Genomic DNA, 19,606 nt, shown 5'->3' on the forward strand with positions numbered 1-19,606 from the left:
GAAAGACTGTTTTCTGAAGTTATATCAAAACTCAGATTAGAATGAATAAAATAATGCATTCTCAGACCTAACAGATTTTAAAGACCTCTAGTTCTTTTTGGAAACAATAGATAAAAACAAAACCCATTTTAAGCATAAATTATAGCTCAACAGTCTAGAGAGAAAAACAGGGCAATGGAAAGACTGTGTTTATGTGTAAAAAGTAAGAAGATAAACTGAGTTACAGATCCTATTTCTTCTCACCAAAAAAAAAAAAAAAAAAAAAAAAAATTCAGTGACTGGGAATACTTTCATGTTGAATGCTGGAGCCAGAGCCAGAGCTGTAATTTTAATCCTAGCTGGCACCAGAACATTAGTGCGGATTCTGTTCTCATCGTTAATGCCTTAAACGCATTAACTTAAACCCATCCATAGGCTCAGTGTAGCAAAATGAGTTTATGCTCAGGATAAATATAGTTTATACGGTTAGACTGCAGATAGTTGAAACCAATGTTCGTTTCTTCCACTGGTTATTATAGGTTTCCTCTGTCCTTTATCTCTGATTCCAGATATGGCCACAGGATTTTTCAAGTCTGTTTGAAATAAATAATGCAGAATAAAGCAGACCTCATTTGCTTGTTGATATTCTTTCACCACCTCTTCCCTAGAATCAGGATGAAAGCATAGAATTTCCTATGACTTTTGGAAGAAAATGAGTGTATATAAAAGATGGTAAAGGGACTGCCAGACAGACAAATCACTAAAAACAGCCATATATGAAAGAGAAATAGACAGAGATGGTGTCCCAAAATGGAAGGAAATTTTTTTGGGGCTGAATCTGTGGCCCTACACACTGTGTAAGGGAAAGCTGATGGAAGCTGAGGAGTGCCCCAAAGAAGGCCTCAACTTTGAAAATCACTGTTTGTTGGTTTTCATTGTTTGTACAAGAGGTAAAATTTTGCCAAAAGTTTCATTTGACCAAAGAGCAAGGGACATTGAAAACCAAGCTGCATCCAAAAGACAGGCATCAGCTGCTATTCATTGAGCATGTATGGACTGCCTTGCCTTGCTTGGGGAAAGGCCAAACACTTTTATTTGCTTATTTCAAATATTCTCCTACATGGTTTCTTTTACCTGAGAGTGTCTTGAAGTCCTCTATCCGGTAAAAATGTTCTTCATCAGGGTCTGTTGCAATGAGATGCATTTCTTTCAGAAAATTATCATAATGAGGATCAGTTTCTTGAACAATTCCAATGACAAATATCTCAATATTTGCAGCATGTGCTTCCCTTACTACCATATCCAGGTGTACTTCGTCACGAGCGTCTGCTTGTCCATCCGTTACTACTACAGCAACTTTTCTTACGGCTGGGCGTGCTGCCTGAAATAGGTTAATGGCTTTTTTAATGGCAGAAGCTGTGTACGTGCCTTCTCCTAAGTAGAGCATTTTATCAACAGCAGATTTCAGAGATTCTTTGGTTGTGTATTTCTCTAGAGAAGACACCAACTCCACTTTATGGCTGAAGTTGATAACGCCAATGCGAGTTTTAGCGTGGTTGGCCAAAACCTCATCAATGACTGTTTTCATAAATGTTTTGGTACTGATGAAGTTGTCTGGTCCGACACTTTCTGAACTGTCAATGACAAATATAAGTTCCAGCGGTGTTATTCTACATCTGATACCGCAACCTGGAAGAATAACCATTTCAGATATTTTATGAGAAACCACCTTCCAATTATATAAATGAATTGAGCTCAAATAACAGATTTACAGTCAAAGATCAATTAGTTATTCCATACTAATTCCACTTATTCCACTTTAAAGTCATTGGTATTGGGAAATATAAACAGAGCTGAACTAAACTACTTCTCGTATTGGCAACACAGTGAACATTTTTCACATAAGTTGTATCCTTACACACAAACATGAAGACGAAATATCCATTCAGACAACATAAATTCAGTGTAGAGCTATTTTTTTTTCCATACTGGAATGCTTACCACAGAATTCATTGATAAGTCTTATGACCTCTTCTCTCTGGAAAAAAAAAAAAAAAAAGTATTAATCAATCTGCTGTGTGTTTTAAGATTGCTGAAATTTAACAACTTATTTACCTACACCAATGCAGGGAATGCAATGTCCCTATATCAGCCTTGTTTAATATCACATAAAGCATGAGCACATTCTAAAATAAATTTCTAACATTTAAATTAATTCATATACATACTTACTGAAAGACCTGGTTCACCTTTTCTTCCCCAAGTTCCCTGAAAATGTGTAGAGTGAGATAGTTAACAAAATCCAAGTTCATTACATTTCTTCTGTATAAAATGAAGTAATGTATACCGTCTTTTACCTTTGGTCCTGGAGATCCTGGGTCTCCTATCTCTCCCTTGGCACCTTTGCTTCCTGGATCACCTTTATCTCCGTAGTCTCCCTAATTTAAAGCAGTCACATTAAACAGAATCCACAACTCCAGTTTTGTTGGTAGTAAGAGCTGGAGTTATAGTTCAACTAGTTTTTAAGATTAAATTTCTGAGCTTTATCCCTGTGGCTGATTTACCTTAAGCAGAGTATCTTAGAGAAAGAAAGCACTGTCAACATAAATATCTTCAAGAAATTTATATCAGTAAATAGTGAAGATAAATTTATGCTGATTATGAGATGAGATTATATAATTTTTACTCTTCTTTGATTCTAAAAGTGAATTTAATTGAATTCTAAACTGGACCATATTAATGCAAATCTATGGAGAGACTTGAAATCTGCCAACATATTGAAACTCACATCAGCTTTGTGCAGAACCCAAATACTGAAATACTGGGAGATTGTCTAGAAAAGAGATGCCTGGATTGTTACATACATTGGAAAATACATAGTTACGTATTTAGAAACAAATTCTTCATTTTTTTAATTTGAGTGACTAGATCTGATTTCCTAGAAGAGAAAGGATTCAACCTTAATGCATTTCAGCTAACACAGGTATGAAATATACTATGGAAAGGATTCAGGATCTTAATTAAAAATGTCTTCAAAAAGATGATTGTGCATGATAGTTTTTTTTTTTTTCTTCTCTCTGGAATTTACTGATCACCTAATATTTCACCTGAAATTTTAGGAATTCAGTGAGGGGAGTGCCCATTTCGATATTATTTCTCATTACGACCCAGACAGTGGAATCATTTAGATACCATTCCCTGTTACAGCATTTGCCAGTATGATTGCTATCAATTCTGTGGAATCTTTTTGACTCCCTGAGTCTGATTCTGATCTTATTCAAATCTGAAAATTGTATAGCTCCTCCACAGTGTTAAGGAAATCAGACTCCACTATGTAAGCTCTTGGAAAACACTTGCTGGTCTATTTTCACAAAATCATAATATCCAGCTAGTAGTACTGCTTTCCATTATTTGTCTGTGAATTCTATCTAACCTCATCAAAACTAATGTCAGCACAAGAAACAGCAAATACTGATGCTAGATGATGGTGATACTAGTATTCTCATGCACATAAATATGCTAAAAATATATTTTTAGCATATTTTAGCATATTAGCATTTTTAGCATATTTGTTTGGTTTTTGACACATCCAGTAGAAAATAGGTAAATAAAATTCCTACTGAACTAAACTTTTTTTTTGGTGACAAGTCTGCTTTTTTAATAGCAAACAGCAAAATTGAGAATTTGGAGAGATTTTTGGTCAAAGCCTGGCAAATAAATGGACATTTTGATTTTATAATAGCTAAAAACTATACGAATATAGCAGAATGCATGATTTTACTAGTATTATTCTCCTGCTAACAGGTAAGAGCTCATTCCATATATTACTTCAGAGCCTGATCCTTAATGATGGTTAAGATTTCCACAGATTCCAAAGCTGACAATAAGTAGTAAGCGCTTGTCTTGCCAACTGTATGAGGCAGTTTTTTGCTTTTTTGCTTTGCTTTTTATCCATCTTCAAGGATCTGTCGCATTAAATCAACAATAAAGAAAATAAAACCTTTCTTTCCCTATTGCAAGGATTTACCTTTGGTCCAGGAATGCCAACTCCTATTGAGCCCTTTGGCCCATGTAAACCTGGATTTCCTTTTTCTCCCTAAACAGAATATGAAAAGTAAGTTTAATGAAAAATTAAGGTAGAATCCATGCTCTGTCTATTCAGTTTATGACATCCTGCATCATAGAGAAAGCCAGATACTTGTATTAGGAAATGAAACGTGTAATTTTCAAGATAGAATTGCTCTGAATCAGAAGAAATGAAGAAATAAACAATTGAGTATGAATCATAAGAATAATTGAATAAGAATCATAATGTACTTTGATAAAGTATACAATGAAGACTATATTCCTGTTTAATTAAACAAAATATTGATGTTACGCTGACATGAATGGAAGACAAAAGTAGTGAGTTTCACACGATGAGGTTCAGTTATTCATCCAGCCTACAGGTGGAAAAACAAAGTCCCACACAAAGGTTCTCTAAGCACACACACCTAGGATCTCTTCAGGGTTGACTTAATTTTTCTGATTTTAAGTAAATGAGGTCTCAGTTTTTCACATTTCTGCTGACACTTCAAATGACAGGATCTGTCTGGCTACAAAGTGCATATTTGTTTTGAAAGGATTGTTCTATATGTCCTGCTGTGCAAACAGAGACTGGAGAAGCACGTTCACACTAGCAGGATGAGGATATAGCACATTGAGAACCACAGCTGTCATAAAATAAGTACAGAAAATCCTTCACAGCATGTGGGTTCCAGAAACTGTTCTGTTTTCTTTAACAGGGTAAATAACTTTTTCAGATAAAATACTGTCTACATTTTAATCACAGCTAGAGAGAATTAGATTCCCTGATAAAAGCTTCCCCAAAATTCACATTTGTAGCATAACAGCAATGCCTTGTGTAAATACTAAAAACAGCTCTAGGGAATATCAGTGAGATCACCTATTGCCTGCAGTAAGCCTAGCTTAGGCATATCTGCATAGACCAGTACAAGTCTAGTGAGTTATATTTTTCAGTCAAGAGCTCAGACTGTCTTGCACATCCTATACTCATACTTGGATAGTTGTTCACAACTACACCTAAAGTGACTATTCTGCTCATAGTGGACAGAGAAATACACAATTTTCAAGACTCCAGTCTTCACAGTAGGTATACTAGTGCTTTTGGTGAACTGATAGACTGATCATTTCTGCTGGACTGGGTAAGAATTACAGATTTCTTCAGGTGGAGAAGCAGCTACGTGATGCACAACCGAGTCAGACAATTTCCCATGACTGGCTCTCTTGAGCTGAAAGTTCACATGGAGTCAGACGGTGAGATGCACCTTCCTAGAAGAGGCAGTATATCAGGAGTCAAAGACAGTGGGTGTTTTTTTTTCCTGTTCAAATCCCAGATTTCACTGAGAACCTGCTGAAATGGGAGCCTCTGACTGCAGACAGGTGAGCTGTGGTTTTGCCCTGTACTAGGCAAAGGCACCTACCACACTCCAACACATCTTCACCAAAGGTGCTGCCTGAAGAGCCCTGCTCTGTGGGAGCCTCTCAGATCCACTAGACCCAACACAGGGAGCTCAAAACCTCTGCTCCTTGTCAGGACTACATACCACTGACCTGCTATCATTAACTTTTTGCCTCTGGAAAAAGAACAACTCTCCCATTTCCGCACTCCACAATTTCTTACAGCTAGAAAGAACAGGCACTGTTAAGTGGATGTTGGATACTGGAAAAGAAACTGCAGTAAATTACATAGCTAATGCACTAGGAAAAATTATGGGCTTTCCTACAATTCGGAAATATTAATAAGACAGTGGCATGCACAAAGGAGTTTAGTTGGCATTCTTAAATGTTCAGTGACTATTTAATTAACTTAAAGCTGCTTTTCAGCAGATTGTACTTCATAGGTCTTCTATATAGGTTATTAATGCAAATGACTTTTAAACACAGCAAAGTAGCATGCCAGCCTGTTTCAGTGCTTGCTGTCCAGCACTGGGAAAGACTGTTCTTCCTAACTAGTCATGATAGAACTGCCTGATTAACTTCTTTACAGATTTGCAGAGCACATACACATGAACCAGAATTAGAATCTGCTTTGTATTCCAGTAGCCTGTCATTAACAATAAATGTCAGATCTAAGAAAACTATAGATTTATTGAAGTCATTTGTCAGTTAGGCAGTTAGGATGGCGTTTAGGCAACAAAATCGAAAGAGACCTACTTTTCTAAAAAAAGCAAGCCTATGCAGCTGACATTAATCACAGACACACGTGTGAATTTTATCCTTTAAATGCCAACTGCAGAACCAAATCCTGCTTCCTCTACTTGTGTAATCGATCATCAACAGAAAGGATTTGTCATAGATACCATAAGAAAATATTTAGTAACTAAGCAAGAAGTATATTGCATAAATTTTAAAATATTTGTCATTATACCTGCTCAGTGTATGTGCAAAGTTAAACTCAAAATTGACCATCAGTCTTATCCTAAAAATCAAAGCAGTATTCATCTAAAAAAGGACCCATAAATCCTTGACCATAATATCCTGGTAGATCACTGATCAGTAAGTAGACTTTTATGTTAAAATGCCATTCTCAGAGTGCAGACCTGAGAATGTCTAGACTGTGGTTTTGAAAGGAAACCAAGCACACAAAAAAAGAACACCAATGGATGCTGATACTAACATAAAGTTACTCAAAACCCATCTCATTTTTGACATTCCATTCTTACCGTATGCCTACAGAACTCCATGTATATCTAAGAATATACTTGGAGTAATATTGATAGTTCAAATGGAGGAGTATAGTAGCTTTAAGCTGATGAAGAATGGCCATAAAATATGAAGCTTGTGATGTTTGTGAGGAGACAAAAAGACAGATGTGAGAGATCGATGTTCAACAAGCGCCAGGGAATGGAGGAAACAGGTACTGATAGATATTATTTACAGCAGTGCCATTACTACATTAATTACTACATTACTGCATTAAGAAGAGCGTGTCCAGCAGGTTGAGGGAGGTGATCCTCCCCCTCTACTCTGCCCTGGTAAGGCCTCATCTGGAGTACTGTGTCCAGTTCTGGGCTCCCCAGTACAAAAAAGACAGGGATCTCTTGGAAAGAGTCCAGCGGAGGGCCACAAAGATGGTGAAGGGCCTGGAGCATCTCCCCTGTGAAGAAAGGCTAAGTGAACTGGGTCTGTTTAGCCTTGAGAAAAGAAGACTGAGAGGGGACCTGATCCAGGTTTATAAATATCTGAGGTGTGGCGGCCATAGCGGTGAGGCCAGTCTCTTTTCAGTGGTACGTGGAGACAGGACGAGGGGAAACGGACATAAGCTGCAGCATAGGAAGTTTCGCACGAATGTGCGTAAGAACTTCTTCATGGTGAGGGTGATGGAGCACTGGAACAGGCTGCCCAGGGAGGTTGTGGAGTCTCCTTCTCTGGAGATATTCAAGTCTTGCCTGGACGCCTACCTATGCGACCTGGTGTAGGGAACTTGCTTTGGCAGGGGGGTTGGTCTCGATGATCTCTAGAGGTCCCTTCCAACCCCTACAATTCTGTGATTCTGTGATTCTACCATCCTAAACTGCGTATGTCTGCATATCTGCGTATCTACCTATTAGCCATTAAAAATATTTTAACTTTTATTTTTCTTCAGGAAGAGAAAAAATACACAACGATCAATATACTTATTCCTGCACTACATTGAGTCATGAAATGTTTCTGCTCAGAATGGGAATTGTGCTTTTATAACTAACCTCCATATCCATAAAATTAACAACGAAATATTCCAAGTATTAGATTCTGGGTACACAACAAAAATGTCTATTAAAGCCAGGCGGAAACAGTTTTCCTATACAATAAAGCACATAGAGATGGCAGAAACATTTCTGCTTTCTTCAATAATAATGCAAACAGGCTTCAGAAAGTGAGCAAAGAAAGGAAGAAGTTACCTACATTGTCACATTAGAATACCTATTATCTGTATGGACACTGATAATCTTTAAAATAGAAGAAAGGTGCAGATAGATCAAAACCAAAGGTTCAGACAGTCAGTTGACTCTAACCACAGACAGATCTTTGTCTAGGAGTCTTGAAACATGATAAATCAGAATCTGTTGAAGAGAGTTATATAATAATGAGAAAAGATGAGAAAAGGGAGAATGTGGTAAAGTATGTTCTTATGCTATAAAACACTTCACTGTGAAGACGGAAAGTGCTCTCTGCTGTATAAAAAGGGAAATGATTAACATTATTGTGGAAGACATTGAAGCTGGAGTTGGAGTAAGTACTGATGAAAATAAAGTCAGGAATAATGCTTTCCTGGTTAAGCTTGCATGAAATAATTCCACCCTGAATAAAAGAAAGATTATCCTATGAAACATTTAGTAACAACATAAACTTATTTATTTATTTATTTATCTATCTATCTATCTATCTATCTATCTATTTATTTATTTATTTAAGCGCATCAGTATGTTGCAAGGAAAACCAATTTTGCCAACAAATTCCATGGTGGCGTTAGTTTCTACAGCCCACTGCGCTATAGTGAGACATCTGTCTCAACCTGACTGAAATATTAAATTACTCTTATCAAATTACTGGTGATTTAAAACTCGAGAGTTGCAGAGTGGAGCTCAACTCCTGATCCAGGGAAATATTCAATCACATGCTCAACTTTAAGCACTGATTTCAGAGAAATCTGAGAAATATTTTTTTTCTCCACTAGAGCCCTCAGTTTTAGCAATTTGTCTCCACACATTCATGACTAGGCATTTAATTAAATTTCAACAGGGAGAATATGTTTGCATGTTTGCCTTTCTCCTTGTAAGGAGGCATGTTTTGATATGACTGGAACTAGGATAGTAATAACCTGATGAAGAATACGTTGGAGATTGGCTAATTTCTTTTATGTTCTTATAGTTATGTGTTGTTTGTCTTGTTCTGGATAAATACAGTAGCTCTCTGTTTCTGTCTTTACATAAGGGCATCAAGATCAAACTCCAGATGTTTTCTTTGGACAGTGCTCTAAGTCTAACAAGTCAATGAAATGTGACAAGGATGAGAGAGGTTAAATATATCTGTAGCAATAATAGGAGAGCAGTCAGGTGTCAACAGTGATGAAAGTCAACAGCTAAAGTAAATTTTACATACTTTATGAATGATTTACAAAGAATATTTGCAAGAGTTCAGTGACTCAGTGGCAAACAGAACATACAGAGGAAGAAAAAAAAAAGATGAAACTTACTAGGAAAGAGATATAAGAAGAAACTGGAAACGTACTATATTAAACTGGATTACCTTATCTCCCTGTATGCTGATGCCAGGAGGACCAGGGGGACCAGGCAAGCCTTTCCGTCCCGTAACACCCTATTACACTCAGTGTGACAAAAAAATGAAGAATTAGGAGATAAATTCTATTCCTATAACACTAAAGAAGTAATTTCAAATTCACTGCAGGGAAAAGTAAAGCCCTTTTGAAGACTCTAGTTCCGATTCTTCTGTAGTTTGTAGTTTCACATAGTAGGCTTCAGTAGTTATACTTAGAAAATTCTCAGGAAAATAAAGGAACAATTAAGCAGAAAACAATTAAAGAATAAAATGTGCCCGTGAAACAGTGTGATGATTTTCCCATTCCATTCCTGCGTAGAAACCAACAGAAGCCAACTTTATCCAACAGTTTTGCGCAATCACTGCACACAGAGGCAAGCAGTACAGCAATAAAGCTAGACATGTTAGTCCTTACACACTACATAGGCATGTATTTCAAGCCACAGTCTCTGGGAGCACCACTCATTCAGAAAATCTTAAGTGGCAACAGCCAAAGCAACACTTGGTGATTTTTGCGGCTACAGTAGAAAATAGGTCAAGTCTTTCTATGGATCCATGGACAAAATTTTGCCACACACTTTGACAGAATCTCTTTGTAAAAACTACTGTTTAACTACGTTTATATCAGCAGGGGTTCACACTAAACATTGTTGTTCTAAAAATCTTATCTCGAGAACTAGATGATACCAGATGGTCCTCAGCCCTGAAAACAAAATATCATTTCCACACAGAGAATGTATTTTTCATTCTTGAAGGCTTTGGGCTGAGCATTATATATTGTCACACATTTTGTTGGCTTTGAGACCCAGCCTAAACTGATTCTTACCAAAATTACTCTTTTTAAACTGTCTATATGATTAACTGAGGTACTGAAATTGCTATAGCTTTCACAAAGCAATGCAAAGTCGTATGTACATCCTCAGAAAACATTCATGCCCTATTGCTCACTGCATTTCTGTATCAGGTTGGTAATAACATTTCTCCATTCAGACACCAATTTATTCAAAACAGCCGTGAAGACTTCTGTTATTGTATTTGCTGAAGAAATTACAGAAAAAGTTACAAAGACATACATGTTTTTAACTTAAGTAAATGTGGAGAAATACACACAGAAATCCAATGTTTTCTCCATTGACTTTGTAAAAATAATGAATGGATACGTTCATGATACAGAAATATGGGCATGAACTGAGTTATCTTTTTTAGCAGCAGTTTTTTCCTTTTTGAATTATTATTCATTTTAGTGGAGGAAATTAAAATTTGTCCAGATGTTGCATGCTGGCTCCTTATAGAATCAATTTTTTGGCTTTATGTTTCTTTCCTAATGGTTTTACAAATGAAGCTAACAGGATTCAATTTCAGCGAGCAAAAAAAAAAGCAAACATAAAATCCAAATTTAACATATTTTCACCCAGAAAAGAATATCTTGGAAATACAATAGATGCAAAAGGAATAAATGTGTCATTTAACTCAATTATTAGCTCTATGTAATCTAAAACTGTGATCTCATAAATTTTAGCTGCAAATACAGTTTTCAGGCAGTATCCTTCCTAATCCAGGAGTAGAAATGTATAGTCAACCCCCATGCTTTAAAGCTTGATTTCTCCTGCAGTTGCACCAACACGAAACAGTAACTGAAGGGTGTCAGAGTGATTAGAGAGTCTGGCAGCCAACATTACAAAAAAGCAGAAGCTTTAAGATGATGTAGCACCAACCTTAGGACCAACCATTCCAATTCCCCTCGGTCCCGGGGGCCCCGGAGAGCCAATCAGTCCACGTTCTCCCTGAAAATAGTCATAATAGCATCACTAATTTACCACTTACTACCAGTACACATTTCATACACTCAAAAAGCAGTTGGTCAAACAACTGCTTCAAAGAGAAAGCAAATAAATGCTACAGACATTTAGATTAAAAAAAAAAAAAAAAAGCTGAATTTATACTTTTTTTTTTTCTCAGTTAATACTTCAGTGAGGAAAAAAGCAGAAGGGCTCATCCCCTAATAAGCTAGCAAACCCAGGGATGCAGCTGGCAGCCAGTGGGAATGTGAGCAGTTCTGAGTACCAGGCTGCCCTGTATGCTGCAGACAAGCCCAGCGGAAGGAGAGAGGGGCCAGGGCACATTGCTGTAGGGGCGAGGCACAGAGACATGAAAGGCACCTTTTTCCCCACAGTCTGTAACAGTACAAATGAATAGGCACACATCCAGCACATTTTCATTAGAAAACTCTCATCTCTTCGAAAAGAAAAACAAACAAACAAAGAATTGTTAATTACAGGCGCAGAAAATTCTGAACCAAGTTTAGCAAATGTTCTTAAATTATATCTGTGCAGACAAATGCAAAAGGTAGAAATGTTCTGATAAGCTATCACTCATCCAATATACTAACAACAGTGTCATGAACAGATGGTATCTCTTGACAAAATAAAAATTTTCTTTGATGAAAGTCTTCATTCTATTTACTTTCACACTAGGAAAAGCACTACAAATTGATATGCCTGCAGAGGGAGCAGTCCAACCAGAAGAAAACAGCATGTACACATCACACTGATCACACATGACACTTCATTTGTGATAGGCGAAAAGAAAGAACGTATCATACTGATTAAAAAGGAAAGAAACAAGAGTACAGAACCTCTTGCTGACTTCTTTTACTTTCCATGAACATTTGTGGAGCTTTCAGATCTTAATGACTGCTTTTTAGGTGAAATGCCTGAAATTCAATCTCCAGTGACAGATCACACCAATCTGTGTGTTTTGTATATGGCTATGAAACTCCCATGCTAAGTTCTGGCATGTGCTATTTATGTTAATACATGAAGGCCTTAGCTCCATTTGATGGATTTGGAGAGGTGGCAAACCTGAATCCAAAGACCAAGGCTTAGATTAAGCTTATAATGCTTTCCTCACTGATGTAATATTTGGCTATTGAATTGATTTTCAGTTCCTCTTTCTTCCAAAGCATTTGACACTGGCCAGCTTGAGCCAACATATAGGCATGGTACACGGGCACTCTTGGCTTTAAATTGATGTGTCAAGCTTGGAGTCTGAGGGTTACGCTGTTTGCCAGATTAGTCAGGAGAGAATTTCTCCCTCAGATTTGATGAAAGAGGGGGGCTGGTTTGTTGGTTTGGTCTGGTTTGGTTTGGAAAAGGGAGCTGAAGAAAGAGCTATTTCTTTTTCTTCTTTTTTTTATGGATGAGAGGTGTTCTTCTTCTGATGATCTGACACTTTTCTATCACACTTTCCCTGCTAATTCAAGAACAAAGACGCTGGCAGTGTCCTTGATATTTTATTTTGTTTTGTGGCAGATTCTATGTGTAAACATTACAAACCTAAGCACTTGAAGATTGTAGCACTTAAATCTGACACACAGTGCTGACAGGTGTGCCTCTACGGTGAGAGGAATGGTAGATATTCCTGATCTTTTAAAACCTCTGTGGCTTACCAGTTCCTCTTGCAAAGCATTTCCCTACCATTCGCTTGAGATTTTTGTATTATTAGCAAATAGTATGAGACTAGGCAAATGTAGCCACCTTCCTTTTAAATTTCTTCTGTTATCAAGAGACAAATTATTGATTCTCAGTGTCCTTGTATGAAACAGCCCTAAGCAGATGAAGCAAAGAGCAGCCAAAGTTTTCCCTTCTCAAGCTTCTGAAACTTGCCAGATGTGTCAAAGCTATGAGGAAGTTATACTGACAATGTATAACTTTGCTTTGCAGTATACACTGTTTTTAAGAGATTCTGGGCTGCTGTGGACAAGGAAGAAATCTGAAGCCATTTTGAAGGGAAGGTACTGAGCAAATAGACAATTTGCAGTATTCCATTTTGCTGCAGTTGCAACCTACTCTTAAATCAGCCCTGACAAAAAAAAGCACAAGTATGTCTTGAAGTTTTGTCTCTCTTTCTCCCACGAGTAATACATTCTTATACAGGGTCATTGCAGGTAAAGGATCAAATTTTAGCCTCACATGCTTAGTTAATACCAGATGTCTCAATGAAAAGCTCTTTTGTAGAGGTTTATAGCAATTATCAAAATTTTTGTATTTCTTGGCTTAGAGAAAAGGTTTTCATTTTGCTTTACAAGTTGCAAAAGGGAGCAGGCTTTTTTTCCTAAGGTGTAACACTAAGCTGTTCTCCAGGGAATTCATTTCAAAAAGGATTAGTGCTGCTCTTTGATGAGCTCTAATTTATTTCCTGCACTGTGCTTGTAGACAAGCTAAGTCACCATCGGTGAACTAGAAAAACATCACAGAAACAAGAAATAAAAAGCTGAGTCAAGACTACTAAGACACTAAGCCATGTGATGCAGTTAATACAGCAGAAGGAAGGGATGCCATTGAAAGGGACCTGAACAAACCAGAGTTGTGGACACATGTGAACATACTGAGATTCGATAAGACCATGTGCCAGGTGTTGCAAGATGTTGAGTCGGGGTAATCCCTGATACATGCACAGACTAGGAGAAGAACTCACTGAGATCAGTCCTGCTGAGAAAAGATCTGGGGGTCCTGGGGGATTAAAAGTTTGGCATGAGCTAACAGTGCACTTGCAGTGTCCTGGGCTGCATCAAAAGAGGAGAGGCCAGCAGGGTGAAGGAGGTGACTATTCCTCACTACTTTGTCCTCATGAGGATTCACCTGGAGTACTATGGCCAGGTCTGGGCCCCTCAGCACAAGAAAAACATGGAGCTGTCAGAGAGGGTCCGAAGAAGGACCACAAAGATGATCAGAGGGGTGGAGCACCTCTCTTATGCAGAAGGGCTGAAGGATCTGGGTTTGTTCAGCCCGGAGAGGAGAAAGCTCCAGGAAGATCTCATTACGGCCTTCCAGTACTTAAAGAGAACTTATAAACAGGAAGGAGACTGTCTTTTTACACAGTCTGATAGTGATAGGACAAGAGGGAATAGTTTTAATAAAAAGAGAGGAGATTTAGATCAGATGTTAGCAAGCAACTTTTTACTCAGAAGGTGTGGAACAGAGAAGGTGTGGGTGCCCCATCCCTGGAGGTTTTCAAGGTCCGGTTGGATGGGGCCCTGGGCAGCCTGATCTGTGGGTGGCAGTCCTGCCCACGGCAGAGGGATTGAAAACAGATGATCTTTAAGGTCTCTTCCAACTCAAGCCTCTCCATGCTTCTGTGACAATAAAAGTACAGGACTCCAAAACTTATTTCTTATCATTTGATCAAGAAAGCTCATGAAATGACCAAATGTCATGTTCACATGAAAAATAAATTTTGGTCTCCAAGGACATGTATCTCATTTACTGTAAGACGTATATTTGGTACTGAAACACACAACAGACACTGCAGCAATCTCTTTAGTGAGAGCTGGTTGATATAAGAATTTAAGAAAAAAGACCTTGCATCTCTACCTTTTTCATTTTAGTTCAAATAGAGTTGCCTCAAGCTTCAGAAGTTATTAACATTGCAAATGGATCCATCCCAAGTGTTCATGCTGTGCTAGGGGTTTTAATAATCCTCCTGTTATGTGATTACTGAGAATGAAACTTTATGCTTGGTGCTGTGCTCTCATTCTTGAGTGTCTGTAACCCATCTATTTGGCAATATTGCTTATGTGTATATTTTTTATTTTACTCTGACATTATCTGCCCCTGTTTAAATGCTATAGAAAATAGTGTGCTACCCAGATTGAATGCATTCCACATGTTCCAATTTTGTTTTCATGTAAATTTGACCTCTGATATATAAAATTTCTATCTTGCAGTGTGAAATACATGAGCCTTTTCTGAGAGCAGGGAGAACAGAATCTGATTCAGCTGAATGGAATATTCTTATGTAATGATACTCAAAGGAATGTAATGATACTCAAAGGAATTTCAAATTGACTAGTGAGCAAATTTATGAATCTCTTTTATGGAATAAATGTTCTTTTAACATTCTGAGATTGTTGGCTTTTTTTTTTTTTTTTTTTTTTTTTTTTTACATGTAAAGGATGAGAGATAGCCAGTGAACATAAGATCATCCATTTTACGAACTAATTTCTTGAGGGATTTTCACTGTTCAGGTGAATTATTTTCCCCTATGCTTCCAGGAAATTCTGTAGAGATTAAAGACTTCAAACTTTGTGTGAATTCTACTGCAATTATTGTGGTGATTTTGTTTCACTTAAAAGCAAGAAAACAAACAAACAAACAAAAACCCTTTTAATTGCATTTCGGATTTGTTTAACTCAAATTTCCTTACATTCAATCCCTATATTCCCAATGAAATTTTGTTTTAAATTTCTTGGTTTTTAAATATTTCAGCCATGGTCATCTTAGTGAGAGATCACCTTATCTGATTACCTGACATGACCTACCAATTTATTTTTCTGGAGGAAATACTACTCTCCAGAATAATAGTCAAGGGGGAATTCCAGATGTAAAGTTGTCCCTAGACATTTTGCAGCCTTAAGTTATATTTTTATGTAATAACTGCTTTAATAATCTTCTACAATATTCTAGGGTTTCAATGAAATGTTATTCTGCAGTAACAAGAAAAATATTTTGTAAGATTGTATTATATCAAATGTAAAATCTTTATTTGGAAAAAAAAATTTAGTGCAGTTTTCTGCAAGTCTATACTGACTGCCATAAATGAAATTATGTTCTTTAGTCTTGGCATGTGCCAGATTCTGTATTACTTCAGGTGGAATGTCTTGTATCAGTAAGTGGTAGCTCTGAACAGAAGCACAAATCCAGGTGTTTCAGGTCCCTGTCATCAGACTATTGGTAATTCTATGGATGAATGGCCTTCAGTTTTTCCTTCATTGTGGATATGTTTTTAAGACATTATTGTTATTGTTTATTTTTGATGGGAACTTTCATGCTCTGAGAACTGAAGTTAAAAGTTATGTTTGGGGGAAAAAATGGTAATGTTTATTTTGCTTTCTACTACAACATGCTCTGTGTTTCCTGTTTCACACCTAATAAGGAAATTATTAATTAAACCACTCTGCAGGACACCATAAAGCAATTTATAATATAATTTCAGCCATAATTTTCTTTTTTCTGAGTTTTTATAACATAGTAGCTACAGTGTGACTTTTTAGACCAATTACACACTGCATGGAGCTTTGTAACACTTCAGCTATTTTGTGTTTTATAATAAAGCAAACAAACAAACTCAGAAGTATTTCAGTGTTGAACTTCTAATCTCTTTATTGTTTCCTTTTGTTTGTGTGTTCATTTTTTGCCTAGGAACTTTAAAAATACATCACTGTTTCACCTGTAATCACTATTTCTCCTTATTTGTTCGGAGCCTTGCCCTTTTCGTTGCCATAGAAGAAAGAAGGTGAGTAATTACTAAGCAGTATCCTGCCTGCATTGGATTCTGACTTCCATATGGAAATTCCAGCACATAAAAACACTCTGATTCTTTTGGTGTATGGAAAATCTGAAGATATAAAGCAAGAACTGGTTTGCATCTGACAAGGTAGAAAAATCTTTTACAAGCTTTTCTTTGAATTGAAAAGCAAAGTGGGATATGAAATTTCAACATTTTGTCATTGTAATGCATTTTGTAGGGAGATATTTGTCTACATTGTCTACTAGTCAGATGCATGTACAACCATTCTACATACCTTTGGTCCAGGATCTCCCACACTGCTTGGGCCTGCTGGTCCTGGAGGGCCTGCTGGTCCTGGTGGTCCCTGGTACAAGAAGAATACAGCTTGTCATTAGTTGTCCTAAAGAAGTAGTAGTTATGTTCTGCAATAAAGAAGAGAATTTCAGCAGTAGTTATTAATCTGTTTCTGTTGTTCTCAAATTTGCAGTATTTCTATTGTGTACTGCGCAACGGCCATTGTTATTATTCCCTGCTCAATCCTTCACAACCCCTTCACCTGCCCTTCGTACTGCTGAAGGCATCCCTACCCTCCCTTTCAGCATTCAGAGGAAATGTCTTTGCTCTACAGTAAAGCTACTTAGACTTAGCGACATAACTATTGTTCATATCTGCTTGTAGTTTACAGAATTTATCTTTACAGGTCATGAGGTAGGCAAAGTTGGCCTAAGAATGGGAAAGACACATGCTACCGCCTGCAAATATTTCAAAGATGTGTATTCATATGGCAAGGAGAAACACAGACAGTTTTTACTGAAGTCTCTGATTGATTTGCAGAGAAGCATGACTCTTACAGCATTTGGAGATAGGAGTCTTGTAATAAGCATAATTTAAGGAATACTACTGCTGAGTAAAGCTCTTCTTATTGTTTGGTCACTAATGGAAATGCAGCATGCACACATACATACACCTAAGTTTTCCATCCTATAACTGAGCAGAATATAATCAGCAGTTACAGTTTTATTAATGAATGGTTTGGCCAAGCAGATATTTTCTCTTGAAGAGAAAATAAGGAAGAAAGAAAAAAAAAGGAAGAGAGGAAGGAATTCAAAGCAATAATAACATTACATACGTAATGTAATCTTATTACATAATGTGAATACATATTGAGCAGCCATGAAGACTTTAATTAAATTACATAAAATCCCTTTCATGATGCTGAAACAAAAGCAGTTCAGTTTATGCCCAGTTCTGATTGTCTGTAAATCTAGTACTGTATCCAGGACAGGAAAGGACTTCATAACAAATCTGAGATATTTAAAATTGGTGAAGGATGAAAGAGAAGTTTAGTTATACTTAACTAAGTGACTAATACAGAGCATACAAAGCAATTTTTGTCTTTTATAACACTAAGTACAGAATGTAATTATAAGAGTAAACAGTAAAGAATTATACTTACAGCTTCACCTTTGTGGCCTTCACCTTTTTCTCCACGGAGTCCAGGTGGTCCAGGTGGTCCTGGGTTACCCTAAATACAAAGTAATAAATCAGGCATTGTGCATGTAACTAAATCATTGTAATGTAACACATTAAAAGGCCTCCACCAGGACTTAGAGTCATTTGTAAGAATGCTTTGGCTGTGACCATTGAAACAATTCTTTATCCACTGAATTGTCCTTTAAATCTATATCTCACCAATTTAGAGAGCAATGTCACATGAGATTGTGTCAAAGACCTTGCACAAGTACACATAGATGTCATTAGTCACCCTTCCATTGTCCACTGAAGCAGTCACTCCATTGTAGGAAGGCCAACAGATTGGTCAGGCGTGATCTACCCTTGGTGAAGCTATGCTGGCTATATCACCTCCTCTTCTTCCATGTGCCTTAACACATCTGCTCCATTATCTTCCCAGGCACAGACATGAGGCTTACTGGATTGCTGTTTCCCAACTCTTCCTTTCTCTCTTTCTTTAGAATGGAAGTGATGTACCTCTTTCTCCAGTCACCAGGGATTTTACCTGACAGCCATGATTTTTTAAATATGATGGAGAATGGTTTGGCAACCACATCAGCCAGCTTCTTCAGGACCCTGGGATGCATGTCATCCGACCCCATAGACTTGCACATGTTGTCTCATAAGGCAGTCTCTGACTTGCTCTTCTCTTACAATGGAAGGGATTTTGTTCCCCAAGGCCACCAAGGCAAAAAACTTGTTGAGTACCTCAGTCTTCTCCATGTTCATTAAGGCCAGTTCTTTATTCTCATTTATCACAAAATAAAACTTAATACTATAATGCATCTCTCAAGGTACATTGGCAGTTTGCACTAAAGGTGTTCCTATGCGACTGCCAAAACAAGTGGAATTCCTTGTTGATACCTGTAAGTCACACATTCACCCTACATCTAAGCACGGCACGCATACAGCCATGCAGGGGACACTGCACATCCCTTCACACAATACTAGAGAACAAAGAAAGGTAAATGGACTCTACTGTAGACTGATGGAAGGTTAGTTCATAGAATCATAGAAACTTAGAATCATTAAGCTTGGAAAGGACCACTAAGATCATCATCTAGTCCAACTGACAACTTACCACCACCAAGCCTTCTAAACCATCAGCTAAATCACATGTCCCTCAGTGCCACATTTACATACTTCTTGAACGCCTCTGGGGATGATGATTTCACCACTTCCCTGGGCAGCCTGTTCCAATGCCTCACCACTCTTTCTGAGAAGAAATTCATCCTAATATCCAATTTGAACCTCCACTGGCACAACTTAAGGCCACTACCCCTCAATCTACCACCTGGGAGAAGAGATTAACTCCCACCTTGCTTCAACCTCCTTTCAGGTAGCTGTTGGAGAGTAATTAAGTATTTCCTTGAGCCTCCTCTTCTCCATACTGAACAATCCCACTTCCCTCAGTTGCTCCTCGTAAGACTTGTGTTCCAGACCCTTCAACATTTTCACTCCCCTTCTTTGGACACACCCCAGGGCCTCAATTAAAATCATAAAATAT

The 19,606-nt window shown here is 37.5% G+C and overlaps 1 protein-coding gene across 2 annotated transcripts in view; it reads right to left on the reverse strand.

Annotated features, from left to right (window-relative positions):
- The window catches only part of COL28A1 (collagen type XXVIII alpha 1 chain), a 57,675-nt gene that overhangs the window by 5,738 nt on the left and 32,331 nt on the right, over nt 1-19,606 (reverse strand). For both annotated transcript variants that reach the window (XR_014884242.1, XM_010712543.4), the window contains exons 23-31: nt 18,044-18,112; nt 16,883-16,951; nt 11,016-11,084; nt 9,271-9,339; nt 4,007-4,075; nt 2,337-2,417; nt 2,212-2,247; nt 1,981-2,017; nt 1,114-1,668 (exon numbers count right to left, since the gene is read on the reverse strand). Coding sequence is in view for 1 of the 2 variants with exons in the window: in XM_010712543.4 (XP_010710845.1) it covers nt 1,114-1,668; nt 1,981-2,017; nt 2,212-2,247; nt 2,337-2,417; nt 4,007-4,075; nt 9,271-9,339; nt 11,016-11,084; nt 16,883-16,951; nt 18,044-18,112 (1,054 nt within the window). In the remaining variant the exon portion in view is untranslated. The remainder of the gene's footprint in view (nt 1-1,113; nt 1,669-1,980; nt 2,018-2,211; nt 2,248-2,336; nt 2,418-4,006; nt 4,076-9,270; nt 9,340-11,015; nt 11,085-16,882; nt 16,952-18,043; nt 18,113-19,606) is intronic.

Source organism: Meleagris gallopavo, chromosome 6 (assembly GCF_905368555.1).
Source record: "Meleagris gallopavo chromosome 6, MGAL_WU_HG_1.1, whole genome shotgun sequence".
NCBI lineage: Eukaryota > Metazoa > Chordata > Aves > Galliformes > Phasianidae > Meleagris > Meleagris gallopavo.